Raw genomic sequence first — 14,223 nt, forward strand, 5'->3', positions numbered from 1 at the left:
TAGACAAGATTGTTGCAGATGTCTGGTAACTTAAATGATGGGGCAGACTTTACATAGTCACACTCAGCTGTGGAGAGAAACTTTAAAAGAGAGGATTCAGAGTAGCAGCCGTGATAGTCTGTATTCGCAAAAAAAAAAAAAAAGAGTACTTGTGGCACCTTAGAGACTAACCAATTTATTTGAGCATAAGCTTTCATTAGCTACAGCTCGATGAAGTGAGCTGTAGCTCACGAAAGCTTATGCTCAAATAAATTGGTTAGTCTCTAAGGTGCCACAAGTACTTTTTTTTTTTTTTTTTTTTTTTATATAAAGACAGCAGTAGACTAAAAGGAGAGAAGGATAATTAATTTTAAACAGTCTCTCTCCTCAGCTGGGGTGCAAATTGTTTATGTGTTTAAGAGACATTTACAATCTCCATTTTTTAAACATAAAACTTCCTCCTGTGGGACTTTATTTTAGAAGCAGCTATAGCTATAAATGTTTAATCAAAGCACAGAACTGCACAGCCTATCATCAGAGGGCGAGGGATTGCATTAAAGGGAACCTGAGAATGAAGGTGTCATTCTTCTTGTGACAGAGACACACGGAGCAGGTCAGCCTCTTCAAACACACTCTCATAAGCCAGACTGTGATCTGCTGTTGTAAGAGGTGGAAAGGAAACCCCAAAAGAAAAAGCAAATACAAGATTCTGGATACCACAGATCAAGAGAGTCTGGAGTTAAAACCAAACCTCAAAGCAGGTTAAAGCATGAGAGAAAAGAGTTTAATGCTTCCAGAATGCTGGTAAAGGACAATCCTACTCTTTGTGGATTTAAAATTGCAGTGTGAAACTAACCCAATATTGAGTGATGATGGCAACACTAAGCAGGTAGGGGGGTTTTGCTTCAGATCTAAAGACTGGCCACTTAGTCAAAGCACCTAAACCTCTTTGGTCTACAAGAGAGCCTGGAAACTGCCTAAGAACTAGCTCTGTCCTGGTATTCCCAGCTTCTGCCACATTACAAAACGCACACCATCATAAGCAAGAACTCAACCAGTTGTTTGTGTGGGCGGCGTGGATGCACTGTATAGGGTGTGTAAGCTATGTAAGCTGAGAGGACATTACACAGGGCGTGAGGGGAAGGGGGGCACTGCATAGGAGGGAGAGATCTAATAAAGGGGGCATTTTAAAAAGACACCCTCCTGCAAACCCCCTGAGGAGAGGAAAGGGGACAAGACCCACCCGTGACAGATACAAGCCACGCTGCTAAGGCAGCGAACGCCACAGCGACGGGCAGGGAATTATAGCGGGCGGGGGGCATTATACAAGATATGAGCCCACGGGCGAGGGGCAATGATACAGCGCGGGGATCGCGGACCAGGGCCACTAAATGGGAGGCGGTGTTAACCGGGCGTGGGGATGAATACACGGGGCAGGTGCACAGGCTGGTGACGGTACCAAGGGGCACGTTATGCGGGGCGGAGGATACGGGCATCGCTTATGCAGGGCAGCTTGCTGACAGGCCAGAGCCCCCCGCCCGCCCCAAAAGGGGTCAGGCCGCCCGGCCCCAGGCTTACTCACCCACAGCATGAGGCTGTCGCAGAGCAGCTGCTCGCTGGGCTTCGCCTCCATGGCGGCGGCGGCGGCGGCCTCCTCCTCCTCCGTGCGCTGGCCGGCTCCTCTCTCAGGAGCGCTACGTAACCACCTCAATGCACTAACCTCACTTACGCCTAACACAATGCGCAGCTTACGTGACAACCCCTCCTCCCCCCGCGCTACAGCGCCACGGTCACCCAGCCACACCCGCCCACTGCCCTGGCCTTGACTGACATAGGAGCTCTCCAATCACTGGAAGGGAAGGCGGGGCTAGTGCCAAGAGCCTCGCCCACCACGCATTTGCACCAATCAGGGAATCCAGAGGCGGGGAGGGTTCGGCCGGGGAGCGAGCGCTGATCGGGGCCGCGCAAGGGAAGCCGGGAGAGCTGCTGGCTGGGGCTCTCAGAGCTGGCCAACGGCCAGTCCAAGCGGGAGATTCTCCTTCACCTGAAACAACCACCCCGTCGGACAGCCCCAGCGCGCGCACCACCCCGCCCCCCTCCTGCGGCCCAGCCCTGCGCCCGTCAGCCTGGCTCAGCCCTCCTCAGTCGCTGCCGCCACCACCGTCGCCACCAAAGCCCCGCAGCCCATTCCCCTGCCTCTCCGTCTCCGTCTCCCCAGCCGCCGTCCAGCCCCTCGGCCACTGTCACAGCCACCAGTCACCCACCACCATCAGCCTATGGCGACGGTCCCATCAGCCCCTGCTACTGGCCCCCATCACCACCACAGCCCCACCGTCCTGGCCCCCAACCCACCAGACGCCACTGCACCTCCAGCTTGGGTGGCCCGCTGTCCCGATTTTTGGGTCTTTTTCTTATATAGGCTCCTATTACTCCCCCCCACCACCACCACCCTGTCCTGATTTTTCACACTTGCTGTCTGGTCACCCTGCCTCCAACCCGTCGTCGCCACCACCCTGTGCACACAGGCCCCTCCACCTCCTCACCCACACCACGCCCACTGCCCCCTCATCCACATGTAAGCAGAGTCAGGATGGGCTCCACCCTGACATCTGGTGGTGAGGTGTGGCAAGTTGTGGAAAAGAACTTCAGGGGCTGATCTCAATTTGCATAGGCACACCCACCCCGCCTAGAATGAGGCCATAACTGCCCAAATGGTCACTTTGGCTGTTGTGGGATCCCCAGTGTCTTTGTTATTGGGGCGGGAAGAGTAAATTGTTATTACCCTGATTATGGGAACTGTGCTTGGAACTGTACTTGGCCTTTTGTTATGATGGAGGGACTCACCATCAACTGAGTAGCACTCGCTAGGCAAGGGACATGGGTTCCAAAACTCTGTGAATTGAGAGAGACTTGAGACAGGTATTAGTACCTGGTGGTCTGGGCCCCTTTGTGAGGGCCTGAAGCACCAATTGCACCTCTGTCCTTCTCCACTGTGGAATGTCAGAGCTAATTTTGGGTCTATTAAGAGTCTTGCTGCAGGTACTGTGCTGCATTCACTTTGGCCTTATGGTGCACCAGCACTAAGGCCCCCACTACTATGAGCTGAAATCGCTAAGAGCACTGTGTCAAGTAGTGGGGAGCCAGAAGATCTAGAGTGCAGTGGTGCTGTTCGTGAGACGGCGAGCTGTGCAGAGCGGAGCCGGTCGTGAGACGGCGAGCTGTGCAGAGTGGAGCCGGTCGTGGTGGAGTGGAGCCGTTCGTGAGAGAGCGGCGTGTTCGTGAGACGGCGAGCTGAGCAGAGCGGAGCCGTTCGTGAGACGGCGAGCTGTGCAGAGCGGAGCCGGTCGTGAGACGGCGAGCTGTGCAGAGCGGAGCCGGTCGTGAGACGGCGAGCTGTGCAGAGCGGAGCCGGTCGTGAGACGGCGAGCTGTGCAGAGCGGAGCCGGTCGTGAGACGGCGAGCTGTGCAGAGTGGAGCCGGTCGTGAGACGGCGAGCTGTGCAGAGTGGAGCCGGTCGTGGTGGAGTGGAGCCGTTCGTGAGACAGCGGCGTGTTCGTGAGACGGCGAGCTGTGCAGAATGGAGCCGGTCGTGGTGGAGTGGAGCCGTTCGTGAGAGAGCGGCGTGTTCGTGAGACGGCGAGCTGAGCAGAGCGGAGCTGTTCGTGAGACGGCGAGCTGAGCAGAGCGGAGCTGTTCGTGAGACGGCGAGCTGAGCAGAGCGGAGCTGTTCGTGAGACGGCGAGCTGTGCAGAGCGGAGCTGTTCGTGAGACGGCGAGCTGAGCAGAGCGGAGCCAGTCATGTGTGGAGCGGAGCCGTTCGTGAGACAGCGGTGTGTTCGTGAGACGGCGAGCTGAGCAGAGCTGTTCGTGAGACGGCGAGCTGTGCAGAGCGGAGCCGGTCGTGGTGGAGCAGAGCCGTTCGTGAGACAGCGTAGCAGAGCAGAGCCCTGTGGGGCAGTCAGCTTCAGGACACGTAAGGTACCACTTACCTCTTTCCCCCACACACAGGCACATTTTAGCCAGACTGGGGAGTAACACTCTGCAGATGAACTTTTGAACTCTGGGGCTGGACTTTTTTGGATTTTGGGTGATTTGAGGATTGCTGGACTCAAGAGACGTTTGGGTTCTGGGACTCAAGAACCCGAGGGAAAGGATGTGGCCCAATTTTCTGGGGTGGGTCTTTGCTCATGGTTTGGTTAATGAACATTAGTTGTGGTGTTTCCCCAATTTAACGCTGATGTCGTTTACCTCATGTTATTAAAGATTCTCTACTTCACCGAGACTCTGTGCTTGCGAGAGGGGAAGTATTGCCTCTTTGAGGCGCCCAGGGGGTGTGTAAGATTTTCCCAGGTCACTGGGTGGGGGCTCGAGCCAGTTTTGTATTTACTTTGATGAGAGGGAACCCCTGTGTACTGAACCTGGCCCTTGCTGCTATCAACTTGGCCTGGCAGAAGGGTTACACACATGCCCTCAGCCGACGCGACTTCGCCCTCCCATCTCCACCCACGCGGCCACTGCCCCCGCACAACCTCCCAGCACCTCAGGCACCGTTTTACGCTGAAAAGTGTTTCCCAGCATTAACGATAGTAATAATTGTGACAGCCTGGCCCAGTACCACTCTGTATGGTCTGTTGCGGGTGGAACCAGGTGTTTGGTCCCCCATGCTTCCAAGTCAACTTGATCTGTATATAGGCCCGTCACTATTTCTAGTTCTAGACTTCAGACATCTTCTTTGATGCTCTTTTGCTGAGATGTGTGGCGCTGCCACCCAGCCACTCTAGATCCCACAATCAGGGTCTAAGATCTGCACAGGCCCTCTTCCCCTGCAGTTTCTTATACATGCTTCCCCAGAGCTCCATCTAGGCTGTGGGCACTCTGGGATTCTAGTTGAACCCCTCTGATGGCAATATGGTAGGAAAGAAAGGAGCACAAGCTTAGCAAAGAAATATCTTAATCAGCAAAACTTTATTCTGAAAGCACTTAAAAGATCCAGGTCTTTGAAAACAAAAGTCCTAATGTGCACTGTTCCTAAGTCCCCAGTGTAGAAAAACCACTGTTTCTTGGGGGCCAGAAGTTAAGAAACATAATTGATGGCCCCAGATCGCAGTCTTGGTGGCTTCTCAGTGATAGTCTTTCAATAAGGTTTCAAGCACCTTTCCTGGGCAGGGCAGCTGTCTGGAATACATAATAGGCTGCTGTCAGGCAAGTTTGGATATGTGTTTAGCCCAAAATACAAAGTGGAGTTCATAATTTGATACAGAGATATCTCACTTTGTCTCAACCATAAATAATAATAATTAGCATTTATCTGGAGCTTTTCCTCTGTAGATCTTGATGAACTTTACAAAGACATTAAAAATCATTGTCTTAATAAAGATAGTGGATTTATGACTTATTACAACAATTTGTATCCACTAACCCCCTTTTTGTCCTATGACTACTGGGGTGTTAACAGGCTACTTTGTCTTGAATGATCCCTTACAATATGTGGAAACTAGTTATGATAATTTATTTTTTGACCTTAACTGTGACACTCTGAATACTTTTTCCAGACCTGAGGAAGAGCTCTGTGTAGCTCAAAAGCTTGTCTCTCTCACCAACACAAGTTGCTCCAATAAAAGATATTACTTTAGCGATCTCATCCCTCTAAAGGTTCATCAAACATTATTCCCAATTTACAGGTTGGGATAGGAAGTCACAGAGAAGCCAAGGCCCACATTCTCTAAAAGTAGCCACTGATTTTGGGTGCCAAATTGGAGACTGTTGGACATGATTTTCAGAAGCGCTAAGGTTCCTACAATTCCAGTTGATGTCAGTGGGAGCTGTGTATAGTTAGCATCTCTGAAAATGAGGTCGTAAGTGTCTCAAGTCGGGCAACCAAAAATCAGAGGCCAAACTTTATAACTGTCCAAAATGACTTGTCTAAGGTCATGCAGCAAGTGGCAGAACAGGGAAATAGAAACCACTTCTGTATCTTATCCACTGGACGACACTGCCTTCCACTATACTGTGAACAGAAAATTGGGATATACTTAATTAAAAGCAGAGTCAGGCTGAGATGGTTGGAATTTTTAAGAATGAGTGGTGTTACTGTCAGGACACATTTCAGAGTAGCGGCCGTGTTAGTCTGTATTCGCAAAAGAAAAGGAGTACTTGTGGCACCTTAGAGACGAACAAATTTATTTGATAAGCTTTCATGAGCTACAGCTCACTTCATCGGATGCATTTGATGAAGTGAGCCGTAGCTCATGAAAGCTTATGCTCAAATAAATTTGTTGGTCTCTAAGGTGCCACAAGTACTCCTTTTCTTCTGTCAGGACACAGCACCTTTAGGGTGTGGTACAGGCTGGGTGGTACAGTGCAAAAGCCTTGCCCATTGTAACTTGGTTGCAGCAAGGAATAGAATAGTAGTAGCCTGCAATAAGGTAATCTCATGTTGTGGCAACTTGATTAATTTTTTATGTTGCTGTTTCTTGTTCTAATGAAAGTATTTTTAGTTAATTGAAGTCATGATTGGCTTCTTTGGATCCGGACATAACAGACTAAAGACTGGATGTTATGTCTTAGTGGTACAACAATAGTTAAGGTTTTGTTCTGTTGGTATAATTGTTTTAGCAGCAAATAGAATGCTCAAAATGTAATACAAAATTTGCTTGTTAAGTATTGTTGGAAAAATTCCATACTTGAAGGAGTAAAATATAGATGAATTACTCTAGTTAAGTCTAATATTGCTTCTTATTTCCCCGAAACAGTGCAGGGAGGTCTGAGGATAGTTACAGAGCTCTCATCTCTTTTTCATTCTGGATTGTCATTTTTTCCTCTTACTTTTAAAACCTCTCCAAACGCATCATCAAGGATCTACAACCTATCCTGAAGGACGACCCATCTCTCTCACAGATCTTGGGAGATAGGCCAGTCCTTGCTTACAGACAGCCCCCCAACCTGAAGCAAATACTCACCAGCAACCACACACCACACAACAGAACCACTAACTCAGGAACCTATCCTTGCAACAAAGCCCGTTGCCAACTGTGTCCACATATCTATTCAGGGGACACCATCATAGGGCCTAATCACATCAGCCACACTATCAGAGGCTCATTCACCTGCACATCTACCAATGTGATCTATGCCATCATGTGCCAGCAATGCCCCTCTGCCATGTACATTGGTCAAACTGGACAGTCTCTACGTAAAAGAATAAATGGACAGAAATCAGACGTCAAGAATTATAACATTCAAAAACCAGTTGGAGAACACTTCAATCTCTCTGGTCACTCGATTACAGACCTAAAAGTTGCAATTCTTCAACAAAAAAACTTCAAAAACAGACTCCAACGAGAGACTGCTGAATTCGAATTAATTTGCAAACTGTATACAATTAACTTAGGCTTAAATAGAGACTGGGAGTGGATGGGTCATTACACAAAGTAAAACCCCCACCCCCCACTGTTCCTCAGACGTTCTTGTCAACTGCTGGAAATGCACCCCCCAACCCCCCCGCCTCTCCTGCTGGTAATAGCTCATCTTAAGTGATCACTCTCATTACAGTGTGTATGGTAACACCCATTGTTTCATGTTCTCTATGTATATAAATCTCCCCACTGTATTTTCCACTGAATGCATCCGAAGAAGTGAGCTGTAGCTCACGAAAACTTATGCTCAACTAAATTTGTTAGTCTCTAAGGTGCACAAGTACTCCTTTTCTTTTTATAATCAAGTACTCAGCATCACTGTATAGCCCAGAGGACAGATACCGTATCTTCTTCAGCGGCTGCTGTTAATGCTACTCCAAAGACTGTCAGTTTGTAAGGTCTCAAGGGTGACACAATCTGTTCACTCTCTCTTTGCCCACAGCAAGTGAGAATGTTCTCTGACAGAGTTTGGAGAGGAGAAGAATTGAATTTCTAGTCTTGAACTCAAGACTCCTCTCCACATGGTAATAGCTGGTGCAGCCAGCTATGTCACCACAGGTAGCTGTATAATAACTGCCCAAACAGATTTCAAAACAACCTGGGACAGATAGACAACACACTTTTTGTGCACACTTAGATATATAAAATTTAGGAGCTATTGATTTTTTGTTTCAATGAACAGGTATAAGGAGGATGTATTCACTCCCCATGACCTTAGCTATGATTTTTTTTCCATAGGAATATAGGCATTGCCATCTCTAACAGTCTCTTATACTGTTTGATTTTTACCATTTAATTATGTCAGTTGGTTCTAGTGTATTACACATAGGTTCTTATAGTGCCCTCATCATCATAGTATCTGAGTGCCTTCCAATAGCGCATTAAGGGTAAAACTACACTCCAACCTCCCACCCCATGGTAGCAAGTCTCAGAGCCCGGGTTAACTGACTCAGGCTCATGCTATGTGTTAGCAGCGTAGCCATTCCCGCGCAGGCTGGAGCCCGGGTTCTAAAACCCAGCAATGGAGGAGAATCTCAGAGTCTGGGCTTCAACCCGAGTGGGAATGTCCACACTGTTATTTTTAGCCCAGTAGAGTGAGCCCTGTGAGCCTGAGGCAATTGGCCTAGGCTCTGAGTCTCGCTTTTTTTTATGCAGTTTAGACATACCCTAAGTCAGGGTCTCAAACGCGCCGCCTGCGGGTCACATGCGGCCCGCGGGGTTATTTCCTGCCGCCCGCCAAGCTCCCCTCCCCCCTGCTCTCCATCCCCACAGCGCGCCGCGTCCCCGCTCCTCTGCCTAACTCCAGGTGCTTAGCGCTTTCCAGGAGGGAGAGGGGAGGAGCGGGGAGCCACGTGTTCAGGGGAGGAGGTGGAGAAGAAGGGGATGGGGATTTGGGGAAGAGGTTGGAATAGGGACAGGGAGGGGGCGGAGTTGGGGTGGGGACTTTGGGGAAGGGGTTGGAATGGGGGCGGGGAAGGGGTGGGAATAGGTGGGCAGGGGTGGGGCCTCATGGAAGCGGTATAGTGGGGTAGGGCCGGGGGCAGAGGGTGTCGGTGATGTGGCCCTCAGGCCAATGTACTAGTCCTCATGTGGCCCTCCTGGTGATTCAGGTTTGAGATCCCTGCCCTAAATGATGTGACTAAGAGCTGTCACATGTGGTTTGTTCTTTCTTTCATCAGCAGTCAGGGGAGAAGTGTGTGTAGTCCAGTGTTTTGGTTTTGTAATTTTTTAAGATGTATAAGCATCTATGTGTTTATATTAGAGAAGGCAAAGTTGAAGAAGAGTGCCTTGCACTTGTCGGTGATGTTTGTGATGGAAGTTTGTTGGGCAGTCTCTGCATGATCCCTGAGATAGCTTTATCTCCTGCCCAGACAAGCTTTACACTTATGATAGAACGTTCCATTGTACCTATAGAGCGGAGGTGTCAACGACAGTCCTAACCTTAGAGCTTTAGGCTACCAATTAGATATGCTAGACCTGGTCCATTGAGCACCTGGAAGATAAGGACTGAGACCTTAAACTTTACTCAGTATTCTGTAGGAAGCCAATCTAAGGAGGGGAGGACAGATCTCTTGTGCTCACTGTAGCGTGTGTTGCTGAGGAGATGTGCCGCAGCATTCTGTACTCGTTGAAGTTTCCTAAGGGTTGATGGCTTCATGCCGAGCTATATTGCATTGCTGTAGTCCAGATGGGAGGGTGATGAAAGCGTCTATAATCAAGGACAGGTCATTGTCTGCCAGGCTAAAACAGAAGGTATGCCTGTACTAGAACTGAAGGTGTAATTTCTAGTTCAGATAGACAAATCCACAGTAGGGCGGATCAAGCTAGTGTGCTAAAAATAGACATGTAGTAGAAGCATTAGGACAGGCTAGCTGCCCCACGTATGAGTCTTCATGAAACATTAAATATGTACATGGGAGGCTAGCCTGTCCCACTGCTCGCACCACCATGGCGACATGTCTATTTTTGGCATGCTAACTTTAACGGAGCTAGTGCAGGTATGTCTACCTGAGGTGGAAATTATTAGAGCCCTGCACGGCTACACTATTTATATCTGTGGATGTGGATATCCAGAGATATAAAGCGGATATCTGCGGATTTTCAGGGCTCTCGCAACAATGAGCAAGACCAGCTGGGCCATGGTCAGCGACCAGCACAGGAACCGCAGTGGCGAAAGCAGCAGCTTGTCAGGCTGCTGCTCGCAGGAGCCAGCATCCAACCTGAGCAGCTCCTCCAGCGTGGCTGTACTGCCCCAGCCCTGCACACTGGGGCAGACACCAGGCTCACCAGCAGCTATCCCTGGTCATCTGTATATTGCTCATTCTGCCTAGTTCACCTATTGGTTGTATGTGAATATTGAATAGGACTGGACAGAGAATAGATTCTTGTGGGACTCCCCACATAAGAGGTTTTGTGGTGGAGGTGCAGTTTCCCATCACTACTCTTTTGGCGTTTCCCTCCAGGAAGGACTCAAACACTTCAGCGCATTCCCTGGGATGCCTGTCATCTCTCACTGCCAGGACAGCAGTAGCTCATGGTCAACAGTGGTGACTGCTGCAGAGAGGTCCCGGAGGATGAGCATGGATGTCTGCCTTCCTTGCACTGACAGCAGGAAATCACCCATCAGAACCACTAAAACTGTTTCTGTCCAATATCTTGGCCTGACTCCAGATTGTGTTGGGTTTAGGATATTAATTTTTAATTAGATGACATGGTTCATAGTTGTGGAGTTCCCAGTAGTGTTTGGTACCTGGTAATTTCCCTTCTTGGCAAAAGAGGGGCATCAATGGTTGATATTATTAATTATTACTTTATAGAACACAAAGGAATGTCAGGCACTTTATAAAAGAAGACATAGTCCTTGCCCCAAATAACTTACATTTTAAACTATCCTTGATGCAATAACTGAGGAGGCCAGACTGTAGGCAGAGAATGGGATAGGGAAGGAAGACGGTTACCGCAATATAATTACAAGATTACTCAGTTTAAGGCACTTTGATAATTTAAAAAAGTATACAAATAAAAGTTAAAATAATTAACTCACTTAAGGGAAGCATTGCAAAAGAAGGGAGTTTTCAAGAGCTACTTTTCAATGAAGAAAAGGCAGTAGCTTGTCATACCAGAATAGGGAGGGCTTTCCATGCACAGTAAAGCAGCATGAAGAAAGACACAGAAGGGCTTGCGGTAGAAGGAGATGAATGGGGCCTTGCTGGTGGAACAGAGGAAAAGGGGGAATAATGTGATGAGACAAGATCAGTTATGTAGAAAGGAACCTAGTTATGTAGGGCTTTGAAGGTGAGGACAAGTTTAAATTTGATCTGATCAATCCTGGAAAGGGGGAAGAAGTACTAGAACGCAGTTCTCAATCTGTGGGTCAGGACCCCAAAGTGGGCCGCAACCCCATTTTAATGGGGTCGCCAGGGCTGGCTAAGACTTGCTGGGGTTCAGGGGCTGAAGCTGAAGCCCAAGCTCCACTGTCCAGGGCCAAAGCCAAAACCCAAGGGCTTCAGCCTTGGGTGGTGGGGCTCAGGTTATAGGCCCACTGCCTGGGGCTGAATCCCTAGGGCTTTGGTGCCCCCACCCAAGGTGGTGGGACTTGGGCAGGTTCAGGGTTTGGTCCCCCCTCCAGGGGTCGTGTAGTCATATTTGTTGTCAGAAGGGGGTCGCAGTGCAATGAAGTTTGAGAACCCCTGTACTAGAGCATAGAGGGAAAGCTGGAAATTACACCTCTTAACATTGTACCCAACCAGAGTGTCCTAGTGTGTATATCAGGAGAGGGGGAGCAAATATGGGAGGGGGGGGTGGCTGTTAGGAGGCGGGAGAAGCGGAAATGTGCAAATCATGAGACACAGCACTTTAACTTTTAAATGTACATAAAATGATTTTGCCTTTCATGAACTATATTGAAAATGATTAACAGTAAAAGTAATATTTAAATATGTTGGAACAGCTTAATCTCTCTCTGATTTTGTTGTCTTTTTTTCCTCCTCTTCCATTTTATACATACATTTTTCTTCAGTATTTTTTCTAAAATGCTTAGCTTTTCAATGTCTTTGTTTATTTTTCTTTAGTTCCCATCTTCTCTTCTCTTACTGATTATAGATTTGTTCTGTCTGTGATTCTGTTTTTCCCTTGTATTTATTCTGTTCCTCATCCTCCTCTGTCACAGTCCTTAAGTATTTTTCCTTTAGCTCTTTTAAGATTTGTTCTCCTTTATAATTCTGTTCAATCTTTTAGCTAATTTCTCCTCGTCCCCCTTTCAATATGCTCACCATTCTTTTCTTCTCTGTCATTCTATCTCCATTCATTTTCCCTTGCAATAAGTGTAACTTGCTGGTATCTGTGTTTTCTTAACCACTTTTACTCTTACTCAAACTTTCCTTCTACCCATCTCTCTCGCCAGCTTCCAGATTTTACCTTCCACTTTGCCCAGGTTCAGCCCCTAGTACACCTGCTTTCTCCAGCCAGCCAGGCCTGATGCCTCTACTGCTTCCTTGTGTTGTCTTCTCCTTCCTTGGGACTGTGCTGCATATGGGTCTTTCTGCAGGTCAGCTGTTCCCATGAATACAAAAGGCAGCCCTGCAGAGAGCTGTGTGGCATAGCAGAGCGTGTGAAGAAGGTTGGGGTTAATCAGAAACAGCTAAGCACCAATTCCCCTGCTAAAGTTGAGGCTGAGGAAATGTCTGAAAGTCAGGCAATTAGTTGATTGGCTGTGACAGGTGAGGGCTATGCTGGAAAGCTGTACTTTCCATGGGGAGACTGCGGGAGGCGCGTGGGACTGGAACTGAGTCAAAACGCTGTATAGGAGACAGGGCTGTATAGGACTGTCAGTCCTGTACTCCTAAGCCCCCATTAGCTCAGTCTCTCCTTCAGGATTATTAGGCACTCTGCACATATGATGCGTGAACTCGGTGGGTAGAAACAAGAGACAAAATTACAAATTCAAATGTTTTCCCTCTGCCTGGCAAACTATGCAGCTATGTTTTATCTCCCCAGTGGCTGTTACCCATGTATGTATGTATTTGGGAGACAGCAGTACTAGCAGGCTGTAGCTCATGAAGGAATAGGGCAGTGGGACAAAAGTGATGATGGTAAAGAAAGTACTCTAATCTCTAAGAGAAAAGATACCACCCATTTTTCCTTGGCCATAGACATTGCTAGTAACCTCAGGTGCAGCTCATGTGATAGTATATCAGCAGATTACGTTTTTTGTGCCAATCACGATTATAGGCACCTTGACCTACTTTAACATTCCAGATAGGGGGAAGAGTAGTTTGGCACTGTCAGCAGTTGCTGTGATTTAACCTTGTAATGTCTCACTTCTCGTGATACCACTTTTGAAGTCAGCTTTAAAACAAACTAGATATTTTTAGCTATACGCACTTACTTATTTTTAAAAATATTCTTTGCTAATAGATATTTGACTCCCTCAATCTGTATTTTTTCTTTCATTGTAGGGTTCAAGTCTGTTTTAACACCAGCAAACATCACTGACTTCAATGGGATTCTTGTCTGTGTAAGGATGCAAGATCAAGCTCTTCATGGATGTTTCACTTTTATCTAGTAAAACAGCCTGCATTGTTGCTCTTGATATTAGATTTGACTACAACTGTGCATTTTTTAGTTCATATTTTACCTGTTGGTTGATTGCACACTGACAAAAAACCTACATATTCCGACAGTGACAACTTGCCCCGAATCAGGGTGGTATACAAATACGTTTTGTTTTTTTAAATTTGAAGAATGTGTTTATTCTGTTTAGGATAGCTAATGTAGCTATACACAGGACTGGAGATATAATGAATTCGTCTATGTAGAAACAGAAAATGTAAAAGCCAAACAGTGACACTTGGTGGACAGTTATGTAATTTACAGCCTCCTCTTCCCCCACCCCCACCAGAATATATTTGAAAAGGTTTAAAGACTAGATGAAAAATTATCTATTTCCCAGCCTTGCTATCACATTTGGTAACTTGGTTGATGTTAATTACAATGCTATGCACTTCTCTGGCATTTTTCCAAAGACTGAAAGCCACACTACATATATAATTAAGCCTCACAACATCATGTGAGGTAGATGTCATGGATGCACATGCTAGAGATTAACGAGTTGATTTACCTAAATTCAAGTAGTGAATCATTGGTAGAGTTGTGAATAGGTTAAGAATCCTGATTCCCAATACCTGCTTTAACCACTAGACAACATTGTCCCTCCTGGTCTTCCATATGTTCTCTAAAGTTGCCCTGGCAGATAAAATCCAACTTCCCTCTGAACCAAATTCTGCCTAAATTGGAAGCTTTGATATTGTCACCATTAAAAAGGCAATGT

At 47.4% G+C, this 14,223-nt stretch overlaps 1 protein-coding gene across 3 annotated transcripts in view; it reads right to left on the bottom strand.

Annotated features, from left to right (window-relative positions):
- Positions 1-12,471, bottom strand: part of HOOK1 (hook microtubule tethering protein 1) — a 65,186-nt gene extending 52,715 nt beyond the window's left edge. The window contains exon 1 of one of the 3 annotated variants that reach the window (XR_005226588.2): positions 1,562-1,733. Coding sequence is in view for 2 of the 3 variants with exons in the window: in XM_037907692.1 (XP_037763620.1) it covers positions 12,346-12,456 (111 nt within the window). In the remaining variant the exon portion in view is untranslated. Of the gene's footprint in view, positions 1-1,561; positions 1,780-12,345 lie in introns of those variants that run through there. The other 2 variants (XM_037907692.1, XM_007059046.4) reach the window with 2 other exon arrangements.
- Positions 12,472-14,223: the final 1,752 nt, after the last annotated feature.

This window comes from Chelonia mydas, chromosome 8 (genome assembly GCF_015237465.2).
Source record: "Chelonia mydas isolate rCheMyd1 chromosome 8, rCheMyd1.pri.v2, whole genome shotgun sequence".
Classification (NCBI taxonomy): Eukaryota; Metazoa; Chordata; order Testudines; family Cheloniidae; genus Chelonia; species Chelonia mydas.